The sequence below is a fragment of the Aulostomus chinensis genome, chromosome 23 (genome assembly GCF_037954235.1).
Source record: "Aulostomus chinensis isolate RoL2024-O1b breed Wild chromosome 23, RoL_Achi_v1.0, whole genome shotgun sequence".
Classification (NCBI taxonomy): Eukaryota; Metazoa; Chordata; class Actinopteri; order Syngnathiformes; family Aulostomidae; genus Aulostomus; species Aulostomus chinensis.
Window position 1 is genome coordinate 7,227,818 of NC_141342.1, and position 26,746 is coordinate 7,254,563.

At 47.5% G+C, this 26,746-nt stretch overlaps 1 protein-coding gene across 1 annotated transcript in view; it reads left to right on the forward strand.

The window, feature by feature from the left end:
• ca10a (carbonic anhydrase 10 (inactive)a) overlaps positions 1 to 26,746 on the forward strand; it is a 162,322-nt gene that overhangs the window by 129,424 nt on the left and 6,152 nt on the right. The window contains exons 4-6 of the mRNA XM_086195302.1: positions 16,699 to 16,884; positions 23,695 to 23,790; positions 26,224 to 26,296. Of these exons, the coding sequence (XP_086051428.1) occupies positions 16,699 to 16,884; positions 23,695 to 23,790; positions 26,224 to 26,296 (355 nt within the window). The remainder of the gene's footprint in view (positions 1 to 16,698; positions 16,885 to 23,694; positions 23,791 to 26,223; positions 26,297 to 26,746) is intronic.

The window sequence follows — 26,746 nt, forward strand, 5'->3', positions numbered from 1 at the left end:
TTGGACTAATGAGTCCCTAAAGACTCTCCAGCTGGTCCAGAACGCTGCTGCCCGCGTGTTGACTAGAACTGGTAGACCAGGTCTCTCCTGGACTGGCTTCTCTGCATGGCTCCCTGTCAAATTCAGAACATAATTTAAAATTCTTCTTCTACCATCAAAGTCCTCAACAATCAGGCTCCTTCATCCCTGACAGAGCTCCTTGTCCCCTATGATCCAGCTAGAACCCTTCACTCCCAGGATGCAGGGTTCCTGCTGGTTCCTAGAGTTCTAACAGTAGAATGGAGCCAGAGCCTTCAGCTATCAGGCTCCCCTCCTGTGGAACCGTCTCCCAGTCCTTTTTGATCAGGCTTATAGTAAGGACTGCTTAGGCTGGCCCTTAGATCTGCTGCTATAGGCTTAGGCTGCTGGGGGATCTCCCATGATGCACTGGGCTTCTCTCTCCTCCTCTCTGTCCTCCTTTATGTGTCATACATAAATCATACTCATACGTATTACTAACTCGTCTTCTTCTCCGGAGCCTTCGGGCTCCCCGCTTCCCAGATCCCGGGTGCTGCTGGAGGAGGCTCCAGACCTGAAGAGGCTCCAGCCGCCACCCGTAGCTCCACCTGCTCACGTCCCCGTCTGTCCATCAGTCTCTCCTCCTTTCTCTCTCTGTCTTTCTCTCTGTCCCTCTCTTTCCTTCTGTCTCTCTGTCTTCCTCCATTCTCTCTTTGTCTCTGTCCATCAGTCTCTCCCCCTCTCTCTCTCTCTTTCTCTCTGTCCCTCTCTTTCCTTCTGTCTCTCTGTCTTCCTCCATTCTCTGTCTTTGTCTCTGTCCATCAGTCTCTCCTCCTTTCTCTCCGTCTTTATCTCTGTCCCTCTCTTTCCTTCTGTCTCTCTGTCTTCCTCCATTCTTTGTCTTTGTCTCTGTCCATCAGTCTCTCCTCCTTTCTCTCCCTCTTTATCTCTGTCCCTCTCTTTCCTTCTGTCTTCCTCCATTCTCTGTCTTTGTCTCTGTCCTGCTCTCCTGCTCTCTCTCCGTCCCCACTGATCCTGGATCTGCTCCACCTTCCTGCTGGTAAAGGAAGGGTCTGGTGGCTGCTGTTGCAGGATGTGCTTGCTGATGGAGAATTGTTGGGTGGAGGTTCATTGAAGGAGTGAGGTGCTGGACCTGCTCTACTTGGAAAGAGTCAGGACAGAACTTTGGTTGTGATTTGGCACTATAGAAATAAAATTGACTTGACTTGACTAGCAGAGCAAGGAGGGGTAGAACCTCCCTCCTTCTATGAACCTCCACCCAACAATCTTCCTTGACCAAGCAGATCTGAGACAGCAGAGATGAAAACCTTCCTTTACCAGCAGGAAGGTAAAGCAGATCCAGGATCAGCAGGGACAGAAGTCTGCTTTGACCTGCTGGAGGGGGACAAAGACAGAGGACGGGGACAAAGATGGAGGTTTTGGACTTTATGGATGTGAACTAGACCTTTACATTACAAAGGCTTATGGAATATTTGAAAAACATCAAAATCAACAACAACAAAACTCTTTTGGAATTTTTTTCTCTGGAATATCTGTAAAATATGTATACATCAAAAATGAAACACACTTCCCCCCCATGTGTAGGTGTGTGTGTGTGTGTGTGTTTGTGTGTGTGTGTGTGTGTGTGTGTGTGTGTGTGTGTGTGTGTGTGTGTGTGTGTGTGAAGAAGAAGAGCTTCTCTAATCAGCCGAGTGTCAGGGACAGTGGTGATGGTGTGTCCAGAAGTGTGGGAACGTGCATTCATGTGTTCTATGTAGAATCAGAGTAAACAAAGCGCTCCAAGAGAACGAAGCAGAGCTGAATCCTGTCCATGAGTGAGCAGGAATATCAGCAACGCTGAAGTGGGATGAGGAGTTCATCTTTTACAACTGGTTTAATTGGTAACTGGATCCCTCTGAATCCCTGTGCGGTGCAGGAGAAGCTACTTTTCACTTTAAATATAGATCTACTTACAGGGTGCCCATCTGGACTCGCGGGTCTGACACCGTAGCCGGATGAGGGATGTGCTCTGGTTTCTTATCTGGACCTCTTGGCTGGGCTAGAACTTCTGAAGTGTGGCAGGCTGGGTTGGCGCTGTGTCTGTTGTGGTGACTGGTAACATCCATCAGCTGGTGATCAGATGGGACTAATGAAAGCCATCACTGCTCACAGATATCCAGAGGTGATTACCCGATACCACTGTTGCCAAGCTGTCCAGTCACTGGCGCTGCTCAGCTCAATTGCTGCTATTGATTAGTTCCAACTGTTGAGGAAGCAAGGGATGCCACTGGGTATTGATCCAGCATTAAGAGATATTGACCCTGACCATCTCAGCGTGTCTCACAGATCAGCAGTGGCCTGCAGGAAATGTGTAATGACCGTTCTGATCATGATTCTGTCACCTAGCAACAGTCACAGTATTAGTCCATACATGTCAGATGAACTCTGATGTATGCTTTTACACTGCAACAAACATTAATTCTTATAGTAATAGTAATTATAATAATAATAATAATCACAATAATAATGATCATAGTATAATGCACAAAAAATGTGACCATGCAGATGAGGAGGAGAAATCTTGATAAACCCCTCCAAGATCCATCCATCCATCATTGTCTTCCGCTTATTTCTTACTAGTAAGGGTCGCGGGGGGGCTGGAGCCTATCCCAGCATCTACGTGCGAGAGGTGGGGTTCACCCTGGACAGGTCGCCAGTCCATCACAGGGCCAACACACAGAGACGAACAACCATTCACACTCACATTCATACCTACGGTCAGTTTAGAGTATCAATCAGCCTCGTCCCCAAATTGATGTCTTTGGACTGTGGGAAGAAGCTGGAGTACCCGGAGAGAACCCACGCAGGCATGGGGAGAACATGAAAACTCCACATAGAAAGATCCCGCACCCGAGCCGGGACTCGAACCAGGAACCTTCTTGCTGTGAGGTGACAGTGCTGACCACTGCACCACCGTGCAGCCCCCCTCCCAGATCCTCCTTCGTTATTCAGTTATTGACTTGTCAGAGACAAACAGCAACAGGTTAGGGGTTTCTAGCCTGGCTGCATGTTGCCACTGTTCCTAACTCCCACCAAAGGGAGCACACGGTGTGTGTGAGAAAGATATCTGAGTAAAGCTTGAAAATGTGCAATCCTTCTTCACCAAACCTTCTCAGACATCTTGTATTGGTGTTGAATTCTGAAGCTTCCACACCTGTACAGGTACACAGCACTACAAATGCATGTACTGATTACATCCTATATTATTTAAACCGTTTTCTATGTGCAAATTTGGGAATTCATTTAATTTAATTTCCAAATTCTGGCATTATATGACACATTGTTCTTAGCTGAGGAACAGAATCTTAGGAAGAGTTTGGGATCTGGGTCATGGTTGGGGGTCAGGCTCAGGGTTAGGATCATGGTTAGGGTAAGCATTAGCATTAGGGTTAGACATCGTGGGTCAGTGTTCGAAGTCATGGGTTAGGGGTTATCGTTTAGGTTAGCAATAGCAATAGGGTTAGATGTAGTGGGTCGGGGTTAGGGGTCACTGTTGGGATTGGATATAGTGGGTTTGAGTTTGGGTTTGGCTAACCAGTGAATGATTATGTTTTGATTGCCGATAACTGATTGATTATCCACACCTGTGGTGACTCATTGAGCCAAACAGGCTTCAAAATGGCTCCCTTTACCACTGTTGTCTTTTACACACTCATGATGGTCACAGTACGGAAACGTTAGTTATATATTTAATAAAACCAATTGCAACTTTAGACAGTGTGAGGGATACTTCTCTTCTTTTTGGAGACTTTGAAATGTGAAACAGATCTGAATCACGCTGTAACTTAGTGTACAGAGTCCTTATTTTAGAGTGGTGCAGTAATCCTGAGCTCTGAAACACTCCAGCCTCTGGGAGCCAACTCAAGCTTTCTAAATTCACACTTCAAGCACATAGGCAAAGTGATAATGATGTGAAAAACTAAATTTAGAGTTACTGCTGTCTTAGCCACAAAAAGAAGCCTGAGGCCCAGGCATAGGGCTTCCCCCCTCTACAGTCCCCATTGGATCATTCCTTCCCACAAACAAAATGAATAAATCAGAACCAAGTACCCAGAAGCAAAGTCTCTGCGTGGGCGACCTCTCCTATTTGAAGGCACATTATGAGGACAGATTGTTTTTTCCTGCCACTTTCACCCCCACTCAACCAGTCTTCCTTTTTTCCCCTTCCTTCCTTATTCCCCCTCTCCTGTGACTGTCCATCTTTTCTCATCAAATAACAGAACAACAAAGTGATGTTACTTTCTCGTTAGCTGTAATTGCTCCAAAGCGTTCCTCGTGTGTAGGGTTACATCCAGAAGCCACAGTGTTTGTCGAGGTGATAATTCAGTCATGACAATAATTAATCTAATTCTTTAACCACTCACACAGCAGCAAAACCCAAATACGGGGCTTCCTCTCTCGCAGTCCTACTCTGGTTTCCCAGCAGCCGCTATGAATCCAGATCTTTGAGGAGAGATAGGATACAGCACTTCAAGCAGGTCGATGCACACATATGGCTCAGCTTTCTAACAGCCCACAATGATAAGTAGGCCGACAGCAGCTTTGCAGTCCCACACTCTGTCTGAATGCTAATGAGGATGCTGCTACAATCAGCGCAGCAGCTCGCAGAGCTCCAGCAGAAGGCTGCCATTGGACGTGGATTCAAATTTAATTTAATTCTGACCTCCTTTCCGTCTCTGCTCAGTGAGCACTGGGGTACGTTTAGCTTCTAGGGTGAGACTCCAAGAAATGCTCTTCCAGGCTGACCTGCTCAGGCTGCGAAAACCAACAAGGGTGCAATGTAGATGTTCTTGTCACTGATAGTGTTGGTAGAACGTTGGACACGCTGAGATGTTCATTTGTTTCTGGGGGTCAAATGTCCACACATGCACACACATACACAAACACTCGCACACACGCGCACTCTCACACATACACACACACACACACACACACACAAACATATACACACAAACACACACAAACACTCATGCATCATATACATACACTCGCACACAGTCACATACACAGATGTACACATGTACACACAGCATATGCACAAAGTTACACATACTCACCCACATACACCCACCCACACACACACACACACACACACATGCCCAGACATGCCACTCATCTAGACACTGAGATGAAGACTGATGAAGATGACGGAAGCATCGCAAGCCTCCTGCCTCACCTTCATCTCCTCAGTCACATGTGGGTGGAGCATCCAAAAGTTTATTTAATTCTCAGGTACAGGTGGTTTCTAATTCCTGGTGTCTACCTTAACACACAAATCACATTTTTCTGTTCCTAACCAACCTGGAGCTGCACTCCTCTATCTTATGTTATTCTCCTGATGTCCCAGTGTGAACAGGCAGCAGCTTGTATGTTATGTGTTACGTGACGTAACATTAAACTCACGGCCACTACAGCGGGTCACCGCTATCCTCCTGGTCTGGCCGTGTGTGGCGCTATATGTACCTGTAACAAGGGTGAACTGACTTTCTTGGTTTGTGCTCTACAATCAGCAGATTTTCTCTCATTGTCTCATCACCAGTGTGTACCAGTTGTTCCCCCTGTCACCGCTGCTCTTCACGTGTGGTTTACGGCAGTGGAGCTATTACCTGGAATGTGGAGGTGTGTTGTGATCATCACTGTTGCTATGGGAACATTTGCTGCTCTGATGCTCTGCAACATTCTCACAACAAATGAAAAGCTTGTATTGGATGCTGGAACGGAACGAGGTGTGTTGGGAGGGTTACACCAGACGTACAGCAGCAACACATGGCGTGACATGCAGTTTTGATCTTCACAAATAATCATAGATTTTTATTAGGAATGGTATTGGTTCACTGATAAAGCGACCGGACTCAGGCTCAGGAGTGGACAGGAAGAGAGAACAGGGACAGGACAGCGAAGACAAGGGGGAGGGGGGAGACAAAACAACAACAACAACAGCAGAAAACAACAACAACAACAATTAAAAAACACAAAAAACAAACAAAAACAAACAGACAAAACAAACAAAAACAAATAAACAAACAAAGAAAAAGTAACAACAACAAAAGAAAAAGAAAGAAAAAAAATCATTGGTTGCAGAATTTCCGGTGCAGGCTTACCATTTGGTTTAATATAATTTTAAGATAAATGTCTGAGTGTGTGTTTATGGGTCAGTTGTGCGCCCCATGCGTGTATGTGTGTATACGCGTGTGTATGTGTATGTGTGTGTGCTACGGTTTGTCTTGGATGCTGTGCATAGCTGGCTGTAGCTGATGTGGGGGGCCAGGACATCGCACCCCCAGTCCGGGATAGCAGGTAGGTCAGGACTAGGTCACCAGAGCACCCCGACACCCCCAGGACACGGGGAGCCCCAGGCCACCCCACCCCCCCCAGGAAACAGCCACAGGCCCAACCCATGCCAGGACCCATAGGAAAGCATAGGAGCAGCAACCCCCACCCAGAAGCAATCCACAGAGAGACAGGGCAGAGATGACCCTAGTCCCGCCTGGCAACCCCCCCCCCCCCCCCACAGCATGAGCAGAGCCCAGGGGCACAGGGCCCCTCTGGCCCGAGACCCGACCAGAGCCCCCCAAGGGGTCCGCCAGCGGCGAGGCTGACACCCACCCACACCCCACACCCAGGTGGGGCAGCCACAGCCCACCACAACGACCAGGCCCACTGCCCCCGAACAGAGCTATCCCCCCCCCCCCAACCCACGATCCCCATCCCCTCTACTCATCCCCTGTTCTCCCCCTCCCCCCAGAGCAGGAGGGCTTCAGGCTATAGGGCACCACCAGCCAGCCAGCTGGGACCCCCCACTCCCCGGAGAGGCCCAGCCCACCCGCCGGGGTGAGCCGAAGGCACGCACGCCCAGGACCGCCACCCCCGGACAAAACAATCATACTCCCATCTTCTTCCATACAGGGGCTGAGAACTCCATAGATGCTGATATGGTCCAGGGCACCTCAGACTTAGTGAAACCGCCAGCGAGCGATCCACCGCACAACAGCAAGGCCCCTGACCAACCCCAGCCCAACATCCACGCTGGGAAGAGGACCACCCCCCCCCCCCAAAGAGCCCCGGCCAGGCCCCCAGGCCTGCAATGGTGCAGTTAGCAAAGGAGGCAGCACTGGACCCACTCCCTGCCCCAGCTGCCCCCCCATCCCAACATGGTGCAGGGTGCGTGTTGTGCATGGGAATGCAGATGTGATGATGTGGATGATTAGAATGAAGTTAAAATTGGAGAGAGGCAATGAGAAGGGCTGAGGAATGGGCCAGACCTGCAGGGGGCCAACTTCCAGACTGGCCCCGCTGACCACTCCGTCACCACTGCAACCAGCCGACAGGGAGTCTAGCCTCCCTGGTTCAGGGGTCAGATGGGAGCACCAAGGGGCACTGTCTGGAGATCCGGGCAGAGGGCCCACCACCGTGCAGTCAGAGGGCAGGGAGGGCCCAGGCCCCCAGTGCACAATGGAACCCCCAGCCAGCAGCCCGTGGTCAGGGCCCCCAGTTCGATCAGCATCAAGGAGGTCGGCCCCATCCCTCAGACATCCCCCAGCATCCTCCCTTTGTCCGGAGTGGCGGCAGTCCAGGACACCACGCCAGGGCCCAGCCCGCCCGAGGATGGGCCGAGGCTAGCAAACCCCACCCAGATGTGGGTGCGACCCCCCCCCCCCCGGGGGAGCGGCAGGGCCCCAGACCAGCAAGTCCCAGGCGCCAAGCAATCCACCTCTACCTCACTCTCCAGCCCCTACCTCCCTCCCTCCCTCCCTCCCGACCCCCCTCCCTCTGCAACCCCACCTAACCTTCCTTCCCCACCCTCCTCCCATCGTCCGGGGGCAAATATGCCCCTGCACGCCCCGCCTGTGCCCAGGCGACCACACCCCCCCCACCGCAGGACCCCACCGGGGGACCGGCGCAAATCCCCGGCAGCAGAGCACAGGGCCCCCAACCCCCCCATGCCGGGTGGAGGCCCCGACCCAGCCCAAGGACCCCCAACCCCCAACCCCCAATCCCACAGGGTGCCGCCATGTTAGGAGAAGCCGCCCCCACGCCCCCACACCGTCCCTCAACAGGCGAGACCCAAAGCCGCCCCAGAAGGCAGTAACCCCGGGCCCACCAGCCCAGCGAGCCACCGGATAGAAAATGCTTTTTATGTATGTCACACTGGCGACCTGTCCAGGGTGAACCCCGCCTCCCGCCCGTTGACGCTGGGATAGGCTCCAGCCCCCCCATGACCCTTAATGTAGGAATAAGTGGATGAAAATGGATGGATGGATGGATGTCACCGAAGTGCATTTTACACAGGGACATGTTTATTTATTGGTGCCTATGTAAACAGTCTGTGAGTTACATGTTACATCAGTTGTCATCAAAATAAAGGAAGCGGGTTCCTGCTGTGGTTCCACGTTCTCATCATTGTGTGAACACAGTTCTTGTCTGTTAACCCTGGAGGAGTTGGCCTGCTGGCTGTCAAGCTGCAGATTCATTCTGCAGCGTTTTAGATTCCTGCCCCCTCTAGTGGCCTCTTTCAGTATTGCTGGTACAGTTACCATGACAGGACAATTACGTTTGCACTCCAACACCATTCAGTACACAAGAGAAATGAAAAAAACATGTTGATCTGTGCTTTTACACATTTAATTCAGTTTTAACTTAAATAGTCATGTTTCCAACTTGAGGTTTTAGCACTGGTTCTCTCTGGGTGGAGTCTGCATGTTCTCCCTGTGCCTGCGTGGGTTCTCTCCGGTACTCCGGCTTCCTACCACAGTCCAAAGACATCAGTTTGGGGACTAGGCTGATTGATACTCTAAACTGACCGTAGGTATGAATGTGAGTGTGAATGGTTGTTCGTCTCTCTATGTCGGCTCTGCGATGGACTGGCGACCTGTCCAGGGTGAACCCCGCCTCTCGCCCGTAGATGCTGGGATAGGCTCCAGCCCCCCCGCGACCCTTAATAGGAACAAGCAGAAGACAGTGGATGGATGGATTGATTTACTCGACGGTAGCTGGCGGGTCCAGCTACTCTAGCTAGCTAACTAGACTTACTGGCACAGGGAAGCGGAAGAAGTCGCCTTTCAGTCAGTCAAGGTTGTCCATGTCTGAATAAACATTTTTATTCTTGCAACATACACTATTTTCACTCATCTCCAATAACCTGTCAATTATTTTGTGAAATTGCCCTTAATACAAAGGAAAAGTGGCTTTTATCTGAAAATAAGTGAAACTGCATAATTTGAAAATGAATATTGCTGATAGAGATAACACAGCATCACCTGCTGTCCTGAGAGGGTTAGGTTAGAAGAAACACCAAATAATATTAGTGAATATTTTTCACATATCAAAGGTTCCTACAATATGCAACATGAAATGCTAATGTATCACATTGACCTTGATCGCTTTCCTCTTTTCTGTGGGTCTATAGCCCTGTTTAAATGCGCCAAATTTATGGCCAGGTAGAGGTGGGAATTTGCCGTCTTGTCTGTGTGAAATGGAGGTGGAATATTTGTCTTTTCAAATAAGCTGCCACTTGTGTGGGCGTAAACATGTGATGTGACATGCAGCACAAAGTTGCACATGAACACTGACGTACAACATGCGTCGGAAGAATATTTAGCCTTGTGACAGTCTGTAAGTGTCAAAACAGCAATCTGCCACTCTGGCTTCCAGCAGCATTGGTGTTGACATTCTCAGAAGTGTTTGATGCAGGAGAATTAGCAAACGTTATGTTTGCAAGTTTGCATCATCGTCAACACCTTTGCCCACCTCACACTGAGCCGGCACATTGACGGGTTGGATTCACATAGCAGTGGAGGGGGCAATAAGTGAATCCTTGGAGGAGGTATATTGCCGGGTGAAAACTGACCCCCAATTTACCACTCTTTGTCTAAAACCTTGGATCAAGCCACAAAAAAGACAGGCAAATTAGCAGCTCGTTGGCTGGTGTGGAAGCAACTTGTGACTGGAGTTCTGACTCTGGCAGCATCATCTCTCTATGGATGAGTGGAACCACAGTCAGGACGCGCCACAGTTTCATCCTGCTGCACGTGTAGCATTTACAATCCATATTGTGAAGTGATTGTAGTCTACAGCAGGTTTGTGGTGGTTATTATCGTGATAGTGGAGGTCGCAGGGTGGAACCTTGAATGGCAGCATCCTTGCCAGCATGTGTGGACAAGCAGGAAATCAGTCGACTACAGAAAACAGGTTTGGATGGGCACCATTTTGTCACCTTGCAAGTTACTGAATTCAGCCAAATCGCAAAAAATGGTAAAATTGGATTAATTCACAAGTCAGAGAGACCAAGCTGCTGACTGGCTTGTGGAGTAATCAACACTCAGCATGGTTTATTCAGGATTAGTCCCCAATGACAAACACCGTCAGCCTTCATTTTCTTCATTGTCCCAGCAAGAGCCGGAGGTCATGGCCTGATGGAGCTAAGAGGACCACGTCATCCGCAAAAAGTAGAGACGACATCCTCCCGCCACCAAACTGGACCCCCTCCACCACCTGGCTGTGCCTAGAAATTCTGTCCATAAAGGTTATGAACAGAACTGGTGACAAAAGGCAGCCTTGGTGGAGTCCAAACCTTACTGGGAATGAGTCCGACTTACTGCCAGCAACATGGACCAGACTCTCACTCCTCTGGTTGAAAGACTGAACGGCTCTTTGTAAGGGGCCATCCACCCCATACTCCCGGGGGTACCCCCACAGGGTGCTCCTGGGAACAAGGTCATATCCACAAAACACATGTGGACAGGTTGGGCAAACTCCCATGCCCCCTTCAGCACCCTAGCAAGGGTGAAGAGCTGATCCATGGTTCAACGGCCAGGACGAAAACCACACTGCTCCTCCTCAATCTGAGGTTTGACTATCGCCCTGACTCTCGTCTCCAGTAACCTGGCGTAGACCTTTCCAGGGAGGCTGAGGAGTGTGATCCCCCGATAGTTGGAACACACCCTCTGGTCCCCTTTCTTAAAGATGGGGACCACCACTCTGGTGTGCCACTCCAAAGGCATCGCCCCCAATGTCCATGCAATGTTGCAGAGACATGTCAACCAAGACAGCCCCACAACATCCAAAGTCTGAGATACCCAGGGCGGATCTCATCCACCCCCGGAGCACTGCCACTGCAGAGTTGTTTAACTGCCTCTGTGATTTCTGCCCGGAGATTGGACGACCCCCCACCCCCAAGCACTCCCCAAGCTCTGTCTCCTCCATGGAGTATGTGTTGGTGGGATTGAGGCGTTCCTCAAAATATTCCGCCCAATTATCTCCCCAGTTGACATCAGCAGTCTCCCGTCCCCACTGTAAACAGTGTGGGCAAGTTGCCTCCTTCCCCCCTGAGGCAACGGACAGTTTCCCAAAACCTTTTCGAAGGCCACCGATAGTCATTCTCCATGGCTTCACTGAACTCCTCCCACGCCTGAGTTTTTGCCTTGGCGACCACCATGGCTGCACACCGCTTGGCCTGTTGGTACCGGTTGGCTGCCTCTGGGGACCCACAGGCCAACCATGCCCAACTCCTTCTTCAGCCTGACGGCTCCCCTCACCTGGTGTCCACCAGCGGGTTTGAGGATTACCGCCGCGACCGGCCCCAGCAGCCTTACGGCCACAGCTCACAACAGCCGCCTCGACAATGGCAGAGCGGAACATGGCCCATTCAGACTCAATGTCCCCCACCGTCCCCGAGATGTGGTCAAAGCTCTGCCGGAGGTGGGAGTTGAAGATCATTCTAACAGGTTCTTCCAGCAGGCGTTCCCAACAAACCCTCAATACTCATTTGGCCTACCAGGGTTGTGCAGCGTCTTCCCCTGCCACCTGATCTAACTCACCACCAGATGGTGATCAGATGACAGCTCAGCTCCTCTCTTCACCCGAGTGTCCAAAACATGCGGTCGCAGGTCAGATGAAATGACTATAAAATCGATCATAGACCTGTGACCAAGGATGTCCTTGTGCCACGTTCACCGTTGGGCATACTTATGTCCGAACATGGTGTTTACTTATGGACAAACTGCGGCTTGCACAGAAGTCCAATAACTGCACACCACTCGGGTTCAGGTCGGGCCTGCCGTTTCTCCAAATCACACCCCTCCAGGTCACGCTGTCATTGCCCACGTGAGTGTTGAAGTCTCCCAGTGGGACAATGGAGTCCCCAGTCTGGGCCCCATCCAGCACCCTTCCCAAGGACTCCAAAAAGGGTGGGTACTCTGCACTGGTGTTCAGCGCATAAGTGCAGACCACAGTCAGGACCCGTTCCCCAACCCGAAGGCACAGGGAAGCAACCCTTTCGTCCACCGGGGTAAACCCCAACGTACAGGCAGAGAGTCTGGGGTGATCAAAAAGCCCACCCCGGCCCTCCGTCTCTCACCCAGAGAGGTGGCTAGCATTTAGTTTTGGCTAGCATTGAGTTTCGGCTCACATTGAGCTTCAGCTAGAGTTGAGCTTTGGTTCGCACTCACTGACAGCAACTCTCCAATATTTATCACTTGAGTGCTAGTACACATTGTAAAGGCTTTCTGTCAGTGTTGCACACAGTATTTATCTTTTCATCAACAATGTAGATATGAATCAGTTTGCAAAATAGCTTAATATCTTTTCGGTGAAACAGAGGATATTATTTTCAAAATAATAATTATGTTAAGTAAAAGTGTTCCTATTTAGATATTTGATTAAACACTCCTGATCTGAACCATGTGACCCTGACCCCCTAACCCTACTGAAGAACAGACAAGCAGGAAACAGGACAGTCATGGTACATTTCTAGCTGCTGTCACTGATAAATCACAAATTGATTATGAAAAGTATTTGTAATTAATTCCAAGAATATTGCATCATCAGCAGAGTAAGACTTGTTTGGCTTTGAATTATTCTGATGTCTCGCCGGTACACTTGTTCCTCTTTGTCTTGCTTTAATAGAGTCAAAGCTCAAGCTGTTCTCACTTATTTGTTCTCAGAGCTGGTCAGCACAGTGGAGCAGTGGTCCTCACTGTGGCCCCCCCAGCAAGATGGTTGTGGGTGGAGCCCCGGCTGCAGCACAGGGTCTTTCTGTGTGAGTCTCCATGTTCTCCCTGTTCCTGCTGGGTTCTCTCTGGTACTCCAGCTTCCTCCACAGTCCAAAGACATCAGTTTGGGGACTAGGCTGATTGATACTCTAAACTGACCGTAGGTATGAATGTGAGTGTGAATGGTTGTTTGTCTCTCTATGTCGGCTCTGCGATGGACTGGCGACCTGTCCAGGGTGAACCCCGCCTCTCGCCCAAGAGGGGACCAGGTTAATCCAGACTCTAAATTGACCGTAGGCGTGACTGGGAGAGCCAATGGTTGTCTGTCTATATGTGTTGGTCCTTCCATGGACTGGTGCTGGGACAGGCTCCACCCCCCCACACCCTTAACAGGAATAAGCGAAAGAAAATGGACAGATGGATGTTGTCAGAGCTACATTTTCTCCTTAGCGCTTTGTACATTTTTGTAATTTCTTTGTGGCACTTTTGTTTTCCCCTCCAGAAACTGGTGTGATCGCCGCACTGCTGTAGGACCACGCTTAGTCGCTTTACTCTCGCGTGACAACTAAAATATGTTGTTTATCCATTTGTCTGACAATGTATCATTCATATCTACTGTCCTAGCTAGCTGTTTTTCTTCTCATATAATGTTTGTTGTTTGTCTGATGCGCTCATTATTTTTGTGATTTTTAAAACTATATGTCCTCTCTCATCGGGGCAGCATGACACGGAGGTAGAGAGGCCTTCTAGCAACTGAAGGGTTGCAGGTTCAATACCCACTTCCCCTGGTGACCATGTCCAAGTGTCCTTGACCAAGATACTGAACACCTAATTGCTTCTGATGACCCTGCAAGGGACTAGTGACCCGTCCAGGGTGAACCCCGCCTCTCACCCAATGTCAGCTGGGATAGGCTCCACCCCTTAATGGATAAGTGGTAGAAAATGGATGGATGGATGTCCTCTCTACTATCATGCGTTGTTTCAATGTGATCCGCCTCAGTCGGATGTCCTCGTACAAGTTTCCTGCTCATATCTAATTGTTTCTGTGTTTGTTTCTTGGTAAATATGCATCATGTGTGCAAAGTTGAAAAACACAAACCTACTGAGACCAAATGACTGCATTGATTTCAATGTAAGAGGAAATTGTGAAAAGACTGATCAGACTGGTTCAATTTATTTAGAAAACAATAGACCCCCAAAACAAATATAACACACAGACTGCAAATATGGAATCACCTGTAATAATGACTTCATTAGTCACATTCATGTGGAGACTCTATAGAATAATAACATAGCAGATATGTCTGCCTTTGCTTTGTCTGCAAGCTGTAACTGCACGACTTTGTCTGGTGTGTTGCTGTTGTCTCTGTTCATTCTTCCCATCGGGCTCCTAACAGCTGGCTAAATGAAGCGAAATGTGGACTTACCAGCTCCACTCCAAATTCATTCATGATTAACTGTGTATTTAAGATGAAACACACAAAGGTTATGTCTCGCCTTGTTTTGCCTTTGTGAGTCTACCAGTTCCTCACCAGGGACTCTTGATCTCAGGAGACAGGAAGAACCTCCAATTAGAAAGTAGCGGCTTTGTACTCAACTTGCACCATTTCTCACTTCCGCTACAAGACAAACAAGAAAACTCTCCAGTCTTCTGCCACTCCTTCCACATTCCACTTCCCACAACTCCCAAGCAAGCCTTTAGCCATCCAGCCTGACAAAAGCAATCTACTGGAACAACACTTATTGAGTTGGAGGTCATCTTCTTCATCCATCCATGCAATCCTGTCTTTTCTGACACGGCCTACAACAGTGTTTCTCAAAGTGACAGTGCTGCCATCACCTTGTAGCTCCAACAAGATCAAACCTACTCAAACCCACAATCACAAATTACTTTTCATGTCTCAAAAAACTGATGAAGACACAGCAATAAGGCCACATACCCTTCCTGCACAGCAGTTCTGAGGCAGTTACTTCAGATCTATTCCCTCAATATCTGACCTTACATCTAAAATGCTTATGTTTGTGTTAAGGCCCATGAGAATGCGTGTAATGTCAGCCATGGACAGAGAAGCAGGCAGGACTCACTGTGATGAATGATTGGTAACATTAACATCAGGGTTGCAGGGATTCCATACACTTCAATACCTCCACTCAGAAATTACAGCCTGATATGGGTGACAGTATTCTGGTCGTTGCAGGGGTCTCACCTCCCCACATCTGCAGCCTTGCTTCAATCCCCCCACTCATCTCTTCTTTGCATCACTCCATCTTCCTCTCTTTCCTTTCAAATCTTTGATTTTTCAAGAGTCCTATAAAATATTTACGGTGTGTGGGTAGACTTCTTTCTAAGGGAATTTAAATGAGGGGGGTGATAATTTTGAAAGTGAGTGGTAAAAGGAAAGGAGAGAGTGGGCAAGGAGGTAAAGCAAAGAAGAGAGAGGGCAAAAAGAGCGATGGTCCCTCCAGAATCATACCGGAAATATTGCAAATCTCTACTATCGATAAATAGAAATACTGAACTGATTTTATGTGACAGTGTTTCTCCCCAAAAGTCTTGCAATTTATCACTTGAAAGTATTCTGATGATTTCAACCTTTGAAGGTGAAGTTCTTCTTTATTACATCTCTGCCTCTATTTTGTACACTTGCCACAGCAAAATCTCCATCTATTTACAACATTGCCTCTCCTTCCTGCTCAGAGTTCTGCCCAATTAAATAAGCCCTCAGGACTGCTGCTGCATAAATAACTGAGCAGGGCGACAATACCGGACCAAGCAGAAGTAGACTTCCTGCTGTCAACGATATCTCCTCATTACTCTCCTCCAGCACACACAGATTCATTCTTAAATCACTCGTATTAACAAAATTCATGAGAGTTTGCTGGATTCACCAATGTTTTCATACTTGAGATTTGTTCTATAAAAACAAAATCAGTGGAAACACTAAACACCCACAACCCCCTCTCCAAAGCAATAGAAGTTTGATGCTCAGATATGTTAAGATAAGATGAGATCAACTTTAACAATCCCACATCAGGGAGTTTCACTTGTTACAGCAGCTCACAGTTCACACAATACAGGATCAACACGACACAGACCTTCACAATGAAGACAGAGAGGTTAGGAAGACCAAACAACAACTCGTATAAGGGGAAAAGCACACATAGTGTTTGTAAAAAAGTTGGGTAACGATGATTTAAAAATCTAAACCAAGCAGGGGTGACTGCACTGCATGGCAGTATAATTACAACATTAGAATAAAGTGCAAATATGACAATAATTATCAGAGAATTAGAACATTAGCTAACAACAGCTAAACTGCTAACAAACAAACTGTCAAGATCATTGTCCAGTGTAATCCAGGTTCACTTCATCCATCCTCAACATTTTGATTGAAGATTAAAACTAAGTATCTGGAACACTTCAGTTCTGGCAACCAGCTGGTGCATTCAGCTGTCCACGCCATTGTTGGTCGTCAGTCTCCATTAGCTTCAGTCTAAAGATATGAGGCTGGCTCTTTTTGCATTCTTGGGTCACAAAGAAGTGATGCAGGAGGGAAAAACATGTTTGTGAGCTCAAGACTCCCATTGGAGAGTAAAATGTACAAAATACACATGAAAATATTGCTTGAATGTGTTGTGTTCTATCCCTCAGGTGGGAGGAACGATGTACAACACAGGCCGCCACGTCTCACTGCGACTGGACAAGGAGCATCTGGTGAACATTTCTGGTGGGCCAATGACATACAGCCATCGTCTGGAGGAGATACGGCTACACTTCGGCAGCGAGGACGGCCAGGGCTCAGAACATCTGCTCAATGGACAAGCCTTCTCTGGGGAGGTACGGTCACTCTGACATTAGAACCTCCAGACCTGACTATAACTGCATCAAATCAAGTATGTGTGATTGGTCAGTTCTCCTGTCAAGGGTTCAGTACTTGTCCAGACCTGCAGTGGTAGTACTCTGGGTGGGGTGGGGGCTGATGTGTTCATTTGCTAATGATCCAGAGGTAAACCCAATGTAGTCGAAGAGCTGATCCACAAACGTGTCATGAATCATGGCAGAACCCAGCAGGACTTGGGGCAGAATGAAGGGACAATGCAAAAGTGTTCAGTGGATTCTCATTGATTTCTTTGAAAACAAAATATTGTGATGAGAACGCAGGTATGTTTTGGCATCTGTGAACATCCTGGTGTTACTTCTGCCGAGGAAGTTGTGATCAGCGGCACCTCTAGCAGGATATCAACAAAACTGAAAAGGTTTTGATGAAATTGGATGAAAGGAGATGAAAGGAAAGAAACAAGAGATTCACATCTGTCAGGTGCTATTGCCAAAGACAATGCATTTCAGGACAAAATAAATAGTTAATTAAAATAAAATCAAAAGACTGGAATATATGTGTACAGTCAAAAAGCAGTGTGCTTTGGTGACTTTACTTTAAGGGGAACATTTGAGGAGATATTTTCTGTCATGTGCAGCTACCTTTTCTTAATTCAGCCCAGAGTCGGACGTACTGAAGGTGTCTCTGACTGCTTCAGAGTGACTTGCTGTCCAGTCCAGATGTTTGAATCCAGGAGCAGAGAGCGGAACAAGTTTGAGGGGATATTTTTTGCTGATACAGGAAATAATTAAACAGGGGTAATCCAGGGAGGGTTAGGGCTAGGCTGGTGGTGGTGAGAGGGATTGAGTGAGGAGGCACTGGAAAAGACAAAACACTGGAGTTAGTCACAAAAAAAAATCACAAAAGGATCGCTGGAGTTAAAATCACGAAAATGTCTCAAGTGAGGAAGCCATGAGGTGCTACCAGATGGAGCCTAGTCATCTCTTTGGTGCTGAGCTGAGGCGCTGCAGCTCTCCTCACTTGATTGCAGAGGCGGAGGCAGGTGTGGTCAGTCAGCCTCAGCACCACGGGGGAAGGGAAGCCTCAATGAAGTTAGCAAGGCAAAACACAACAGGAAGCGGAAGTGAATGATCAAACAAAAGAGCAAAACCCCAAAACACCACAGTTTGGCTTCAAGACCACAGCGATCAAAGCCTTCAGTCTCTGGACAGAACACAAACAGGTCTTTTGCACCAAGTATTTAAAACCTAGTTTAATGTGAACAAGGCTCATGTTCAGGTCTCACTAATTATACATTACATGAAATAATAAGCCCTTTATTAACATACCTGTTACATAATAACGCATTCCCTGTGTTAGTGGATGATTCTTTAAGGGTGTTGGACTGACAGTACCAGTGGTGGTAACCAGCGGCGCTGGGAATGCTGTTAAAATCACTCAGATTATTAATATTTCTATTTTTCGTTGAATAAAAGTGGTACTACAGCCTAAACTGTTGTTGTGCTCTGGTAAAGCAGCCTGCCTGTACTTCAGACAATTACTACACACACACACCACTAGGCAGAACCGTCAACCTGCACGGAGCAGATCAGGCCGCACAGAAATATCCACGAATGGCATTGGCATTGTAGAAAAGAAAACCATGTGCAGGACTTAACATGAACACAAATTCTTCTTGCACGTGATAGAAGTACATCGATCAAGAGATAAACCAGGAGATTGTGAGCAAGTTTACAAAGCTGGAGGTTGGACGACCCACATGATCGGCATCACAGCGCTGCCGAGACAAGTGATTGCCAGGGTCAGCGTGAAACTCCTCCACTGTGGGTTATGAGGATATAAAGCTCACAACTTGAACGGTAAGACGAGGCAAATTTATGAAACAGCAGGTTTCAGCAACAAGTCACCTCAAGGCCCTTTACATTTACTGCAGAAGAAGAACACGATAAAATAACACCAACAGACACAATATTTAAATAACAAAGGGAAATAAAAAAGCTAAAATATGAGAAAAGGAAATACAACAGAAAGGCAGAAAAGACAACAGCAAAAACAGAATAAATAGTTGTGATGTTACAGTGCGGAGTGGAAATAATAACTTAATAAAAAGCAGTGACCAACATTCCAGTTTTCAGCCTTGGTTTAGAGGCTCTGAGGATTTTATCACACCAGCAGTTTCTTGGGAGTTTTTTCCAGACATTTAGTGCATGGAACTTAAAGCTGCCTTACCATGTTTACCTCTGACTGCTGGTACATGTAGTACAGCCGTCCCAGGTAGTACAGCCGGCCCAGGTGGTAGAGCCGTCCCAGGTGGTAGACCCGTCACACGTAGTGGACCCGTCCCAGGTAGTAGACGCGTCACAGGTAGTGGACCCATCACAGGTATTATTTCCGTCACAGGTAGTAGACCGGTCACACATAGTAGACCCGTCCCTGATAGTAGACCTGTTCCATGTAGTAGACCCGTCCCAGGTAGTAGACCCATCGCATGTAGTGGACCCGTCCCAGGTAGTAGACCCATTACAGGTATTAGACCCGCCCCAGGTAGTAGACCCGTCACACGTAGTGGACCCATCCCAGGTAGTAAGCGCGTCACAGGTAGTAGACCTGTCACAGGTAGTAGACCCATCACAGGTATTAGACCCGCCCCAGGTAGTAGACCCGTCACACGTAGTGGACCCGTCCCAGGTAGTAGACGCGTCACAGGTAGTAGACGCGTCACAGGTAGTAGACCTGTCACAGGTAGTAGACCCATCACAGGTATTATTTCCGTCACAGGTAGTAGACCTGTCACACGTAGTAGACCGGTCACACGTTCCATGTAGTAGACCCGTCCCAGGTAGTAGACCCATCGCACGGAGTGGACCCGTCCCAGGTAGTGGACGCGTCACAGGTAGTAGACCTGTCACAGGTAGTAGACCCATCACAGGTATTAGACCCGCCCCAGGTAGAAGACCCGTCACATTTGTGGACCCGTCCCAGGTAGTAGACGTGTCACAGGTAGTAGACCCATCACATGTAGTAGACCAGTCACACGTAGTAGAGCCATCCCCGATAGTAGACCCGTTCCATGTAGTAGACCCATCCCAGGTAGTTGACCCGTCGCATGTAGTTGACCCGTCCCAGGTAATAGACCCATCACAGGTATTAGACCCACCCCAGGTAGTAGACCCGTCACACGTGGTGGACCCGTCCCAGGTAGTAGACCCATCACAGGTATATGACCCGTCCCAGGTAGTAGATGCGTCACAGGTAGTAGACCGGTCACACATAGTAGAGCCGTCCATGGTAGTAGACCTGTCCAAGGTAGTAGACCCATCCCCGCTAATAGACCCGTCCCAGGTAGTACACCTGTCACAGTTAGTAGACCCGTCACAGGTAGTTGACCCGTCACAGGTAGTAGACCTTTCTGAGGTAGTAGACCCATCCCAGGTAGTAGACCCGTCGCACGTAGTGGACCCGTCCCAGATAGTAGACCCATCACAGGTATTAGACCCACCCCAGGTAGTAGACCCGTCACACCTAGTGGACCCGTCCCAGGTAGTAGACCCATCACAGGTATTAGACCCGTCCCAGGTAGTTGACCCGTCAAAGGTAGTAGTCCGGTCACACGTAGTAGAGCCGTCCACGGTAGTAGACCTGTCCAAGGTAGTAGACCTGTCCAAGGTAGTAGACCCGTCCCCGGTAATAGACCCATCCCAGGTAGTACACCTGTCACAGGTAGTACACCTGTCACAGGTAGTAGACCCGTCACAGGTAGTTGACCCGTCACAGGTAGTAGACCCGTCACAGGTAGTTGACCCGTCACAGGTAGTAGACCCATAACAGGTATTAGTCCCGTCACAGGTAGTAGACCGGTCACACGTAGTAGAGCCGTCACAGGTAGTTGACCCGTCACAGGTAGTAGACCTTTCCCAGGTAGTAGACTTGTTGTAACCTGTCCCAGGTGACGTAAGTGGTCTGGATGGTTCGTAGTACACTAGGAGGTCAGAAAATATTTTGGCCCTGAACCATTTTGTTCTTTATAGACCAGCAGCATGTTTTGAACTCTGTTCTCTGAGAGACAGGAAGCCCCTGTGAGGACCTGAGACCAGGAGTGATGTGGTCCACTTTCCTGGTGTAGTGAGGACTCGAGCAGCAGATCTGATCAGCTGCAGCTGTTGATGGACTCTTAGGGAAATGCTGGTGCTGGAGTCAGGCCTGCTGAGGATGAACACAGGGGCACGTTTGTCCTGCTGAGACTCCTGTGTTTCCTCCTTGATATGATTACAGTGACAGCAGGTCGACTGTGGCTGTGGCTGTGGCTGTGTGTGTGTGTGTGTGTGTGTGTGTGTGTGTGTGTGTGTGTGTGTGTGTGTGTGTGTGTGTGTGTGTGTGTGTGTGTGTGTGGGCATGTCTGCACATGTGTGCACGAGTGTCTGTGTGGGTGTGTGGGTGTGTGGGTGTGCATGCATGTGTGCAAATAAAACACGATTTACTGAGCCAGAGTCACTGGAGCACTGATCCCAGACCTGTTGGCATGGAAAAAGAACTCAGATCTTTACTGAAGTAAAGCATGAATACCACAATGTAAAAACACCTCATTACTATTAAACATCTTCCATGTAATTGTTCCTTCTTTTTGAAAAATCAACATTTGTATTGCTTTTGTTGTACATGAATGGCTCTCTTGTTGGTGTTTGTGGCTACTAAACACAGACACACAAACTCATGAGAGGAGAGGAAGGTGGCGTGTTGGTGAACCGACCTCTCTGTTTGTACTTCAGAAAAAATTAAAATTAAAAACAGTAAAAGTACAGTCAAAATAAAGTGACTTTACTTCGTACTTTTACATTAGCGTTTCATATTTGTCCATTTAAGAGATTTGTCTTATTCTCTCTTTTGTAGAGTACCACTGCTCTTAAATAAGTAAAAGTAACATAATCGAAAAAAAATGCAGAATGCGCGGTTCCTCTTGTACGGTTACTCGACTGATCAGCAGAATCATCGATAGATTCCTCGATTCCTAAAATGGGAACATGGAGTGTTGTGCTCCAGATCAGACGCGAGAATCTGCCTCCTCAATCTCCGCTATCAGGCTTCTGCCCTTTTTTTCTGGAAAGGGTGTTTTTAGGGAGTTTTTCATGTCACTGATCGGAGGTCTCAGGACAGATGATGTTGCACTGTGAAGATTATAAAGCCCCATGAGGCAAGATCACATTTTTGGTTTTGGGCTTTGTAAAAAAATAAAGATGATTGATTGATGTGAATCTCACACTGGAGGACTCGGCGTGGAGTCGTGTCAGCACAGGGCGGGAATACATTTGTGAATGTTAAATATTTTTGTGGATTCTTTTTATATTTACAACGACCAAGAAAGCTGAGTCAGTTACACCACAACACATTTGTAAATCCTTCAGTGTGCATTTATTCTTAATCAGACTGATCTAATTATAAACAAGAATCAAAACTTTGTCATTTCCCCTTCAAACCAAAGGATTTGACGGAAATACGGTTTTCAGATGCATGTGATTGAAGTGCAATCCTCTCTGCTCTGTCAGCATCTCAGTTTCTCAGAGAGGAAGGCTGGAACCAGCTCAACTGGGGCAGGATGGAGCTGATCCTGAGCTGCAGGCTCAGACCCTGCCCAGCATGCACTCACTCTAATCTGTTGCTCCACTCTTTCTGTATCTAATTACAACCTCTTTTTTCCCCCTCTTTTACATTCATCTCGCTCTTTTTTCCTCTCCATTTGGCAGATACTCTCACTTTATTAAGGCCCTTGCTGGCGTTTTATTGCCAACCAGCAGCAAACTGTGCAATTTGTCACTGAGAGAACTTGGATGAGTTCTCTTGGCTGCCGGTGCTGCTCTCACCTTTAAGTCCAATCACATCAACATGAGCCCCTAATCACTTCCTCCCTCACCTTGATTGCATTTATAGATGTTCTGCCACTCTGTGCTTTCGCAATCAAGTATTTCATAATTATTTTCCTCTTACATTTGTTAATCATATCTGGTGTATTATGGGCCAAACCCATGCTGCTGAGCAAGGACGGGCAGCTTCGGGAGCTGGGAGAGAAACGTGAAGACGCTGATGTGTTTATTACTGATAAAACAGTACCACAAGCTAAGAGTGTCAAGTCTCAGCAGAAGATGGATGCACAAAGCAGACTGACTGTCCGGTACACAGGTAGTCAGTCGAATACTTAACCATAAAGCCATTAACTATAAACATGTATGATAAATATTCAAAGGATGCTGCAACTGTCCCGTGAGATGAAGATGAATTAGAGAAGACAGGGAGACTCTGGGAGTGTCCACCAATCAGCTGGTCTCTGGAGCTCTTGAGTTTCTCTAGTTTGAAGGAAAGAATCCTCCTATGTTAGCTCCTTTAACAAAGGGTGTGCTTGCCCGTCCTCCCTCAAAGGAGGCGAGCTATTACCATCCTGCAGTCGCTTTTAGCAGCAACTCGGTCATTCCTGAATGTTCGCTCCATCTTAAGGTAATTGTAGTTCATGAGGCAGACACAATAAAATGCCCCATTGCGTGATTACACAAGTGAGCATCAGATTCTCTTGCTGCTCTTAGAGGTGGTGTAGCTGCTCTCACCTAACGGTATCCAGAGTATAAAAAATGTCCTGAAAAGAAACTCTGCCTGTTCATCGTTCTTATCCATTTGCCCTTGATGAAAATATTTTCCATGATGTACCAGAATGAGGAATTTGGATGAAACAAGTTTGTGTCCTTATGTCACAATGTTGTCGTGAAAAGTCTCAGAATGTGATGTAATGTAATTCTCTGCTTGTCCTCTTTCTGTTTGGGTTCCAGGTTCAACTGATCCACTACAATCACGAGTTGTACACAAACTACACGGAAGCTGCTAAGAGCCCCAACGGACTGGTGATAGTTTCAATATTCATGAAGGTGAGTCCTCAGTCGAAGAGTTGACGGATCAACTGCTATGTCATCCAGCAGAGTCAGTAGCACTGGACCTGCTTGTCAGTGTTGGACATGTGTGGTCATCATGCTGAGAAAAAACAATCAAGGTGAACAGTCTTTTCTTGCATAAGTATTTTCCACAGGATTGAATCACTCCTAACTTTCAAGACTGTGAAATCATCTGAAACAGCTTCCAATCATAATCGAACCCTTAGAATGTTAATGAGACATTCCTCAAGCTGTCAGCCGTCACTGTTGTCAGCACAGCATCTCCTGAATGGAGTGAAATGAAGTTTGGTCCGCTACATCAGGTCAAGACCACAAACCATCTAATTTACTCTACTGGACTTGAATATATTAACAGTTTCGCTTCAGTGTGACATCTGTCATGGCTGCAACAATCTTCACATCAACCCATTACAAATACACAAACCTTGACATGAAAACTGGCCCAGTTTATTCTAAATAAAATCAAGTATGTACACACCAGTGAAATAATGGTCATGAAGACACAGCACAGAGGGCCAGGATTCAGAGGGTCCACGTCTGTATCAGTGGTTGAAGAGAAATCCATCATGATCTAAATTCTTGTTCAGCTCAGTGGTTGAGGTGCTCCTACGCTCCTGCTCCACCTGTCACTCCAGCTGAATATTATGGATGATCATCTCAAGAATTGACAATTAGCAATCCAATTATCCAAAAGCAAGACAATGTACTCCATGGCTGTGTGTCAGCGCTGTGAGGAGGCCTGCTGGCGGAGAACAGGACCCTTCCCCTTTGTTGTTCTACAGTGAGAGGCATCGTCAACGCTGCACCACCAGCGGTTCATAAGCTGCCAATGTCAACGAGACATTTGGTTTGTCCTGAAGAGAAAAGGGAGACTCTGACCTGGGTCAACACCTCTCAACTCCCCCTCAGCAGTAGAATGTGGGAGCAGCTGTCCTTCAGCAGTCGAGTCCTCCAGTGGCTGGATTAGAACAGATGCAGTTTGCTGCTCGTCACTGCTGAGGAGGAGACTTTCCAATTGGTCTCCCTTTTAATAGGAATCCTTTATGTAATTATTGATGTACTGCAAAAGTTATGAATGCAATGAACTGGCAAAGTAAGGAGATATTTCTGGCGTCCTTGGTTCAGAGGTCATGTCTGACCATGTGCATTTATCAAGCTTACTGATTCACGACAAAAGTGGAGCAAACAAAACCACAGGTCCAGCTTGTGTGCATGTCAGATATCTGGCAGTTGGAGTACTTGCAACAATAATAATAATAACGAGCAAACATAATAGGGTCTTCGCCTGAAGTACCTTCCTATCCCAGCAGCCTTCCCCCTGGACAGGTCACCAGTCCATGGCAGGGCCAACACATAGAGACAGACAACCATTGGCTCTCCCAGCCACGCCTACGGTCAATTTAGAGTCTGGATTAACCTGGTCCCCTCTTGATGTCTTTGGACTGTGGAGGAAGCTGGAGTACCAGAGAGAACCCAGCAGGAACAGGGAGAACATGGAGACTCACCCAGAAAGACCCCGTGCTGCAGCCGGGGCTCCACCCACAACCTTCTTGCTGGGGGCCACAGTGAGGACCACTGCTCCACTGTGCCATCGCCTCTTACTTCTGATAACTAAAAAAAAACCTGTTAACCAGCTACAGTTACTACCGATAACTAGACGACATGTTAACCAGCTACGGTTACTACCAATACTGAATGACCTGTTAACCAGCTACTGTTACTACCGATAACTAGACAACCTCCTAACCAGCTATGGTTACTACCTATACTGGACGACCTGTTTACCAGCTACTGTTACTACTGATAAATAGAGGACCTCTTAACCAGCTACGGTTACTACCAATCCTGGATGACCTGTTAACCAGCTACTGTTACTACCAATCCTGGATGACCTGTTAACCAGCTACTGTTACTACCAATACTGGACGACCTCTTAACCAGCTACTGTTACTACCAATACTAGACAACCTCTTAACCAGCTACTGTTACTACCAATACTAGACGACCTCTTAACCAGCTACTGTTACTATCAATAACAATCGGACATCTAAACCAGCTTCTCTTACCACTGGCAACTAGACGACTACTAAACCAGCGACTGTTGCTGTAAGACATTATCTGCTTGGTAAAAGGGATGGTCTTTCCACAAACCTGTGTGCTGTTTCAACAGTTCCTTGAAAACAAAAAGCAAATCATCGTTAGAAAAGAGTGCAGGAGCTCCTGACTTTGAAAATACATCAGTGGGTTTGGACAGTTCATGGGTATAAAAGGTGATAGATTAAAAACATGCTTTATCCTCGAAAGTAGATTAAATTTCATTTTAGATGAGCTCTCAAGTCATTACGTGATCAGTCAAATTTATCTAACACATTTAACCCTTTTCCCTCTCTATTTATGTTTGTAATCCAGATTGCTGAGGCATCCAACTCATTCCTAAACCGAATGCTGAACAGAGACACCATCACAAGAATAACATATAAAAGTAAGTGTCCTAACATTTCTGCTAATTGGGTTACCTTATTGTTTGCTTGCCTAAAAAAAGAACCACACTCCTGGCTCTGTGAACACATCATTATTTCATGTCAAAGTGATCAGTGATAGGATGCTGCAGGATGGGAATGGCAGGATGCTGCATAGGAGCTCTTTCTAGCCTGAGGGGGCTGTGGGTGAGGCAGCATGTTAGGCAGCATTTGACAGCTGCTCTCCAGAGATTTCCTGCTGCCAGCCTGCCATACTGGAGAGGCGGCACGGGCACACTGATTGCCTGGGGCCAGTTTGAAAAAAGAAACAAATAATTGGATTAATGGGAGGAGCGGAATGTGGCTTGATAAACATACTGACCCCTTGTGGCTGAGGGTGTCTCTGCGGCAATAGGCAAGGCAGGATGCAGAAGCCGGGGTGGGTGGTATTCTGCTACAGCGTAAGGGGAGGA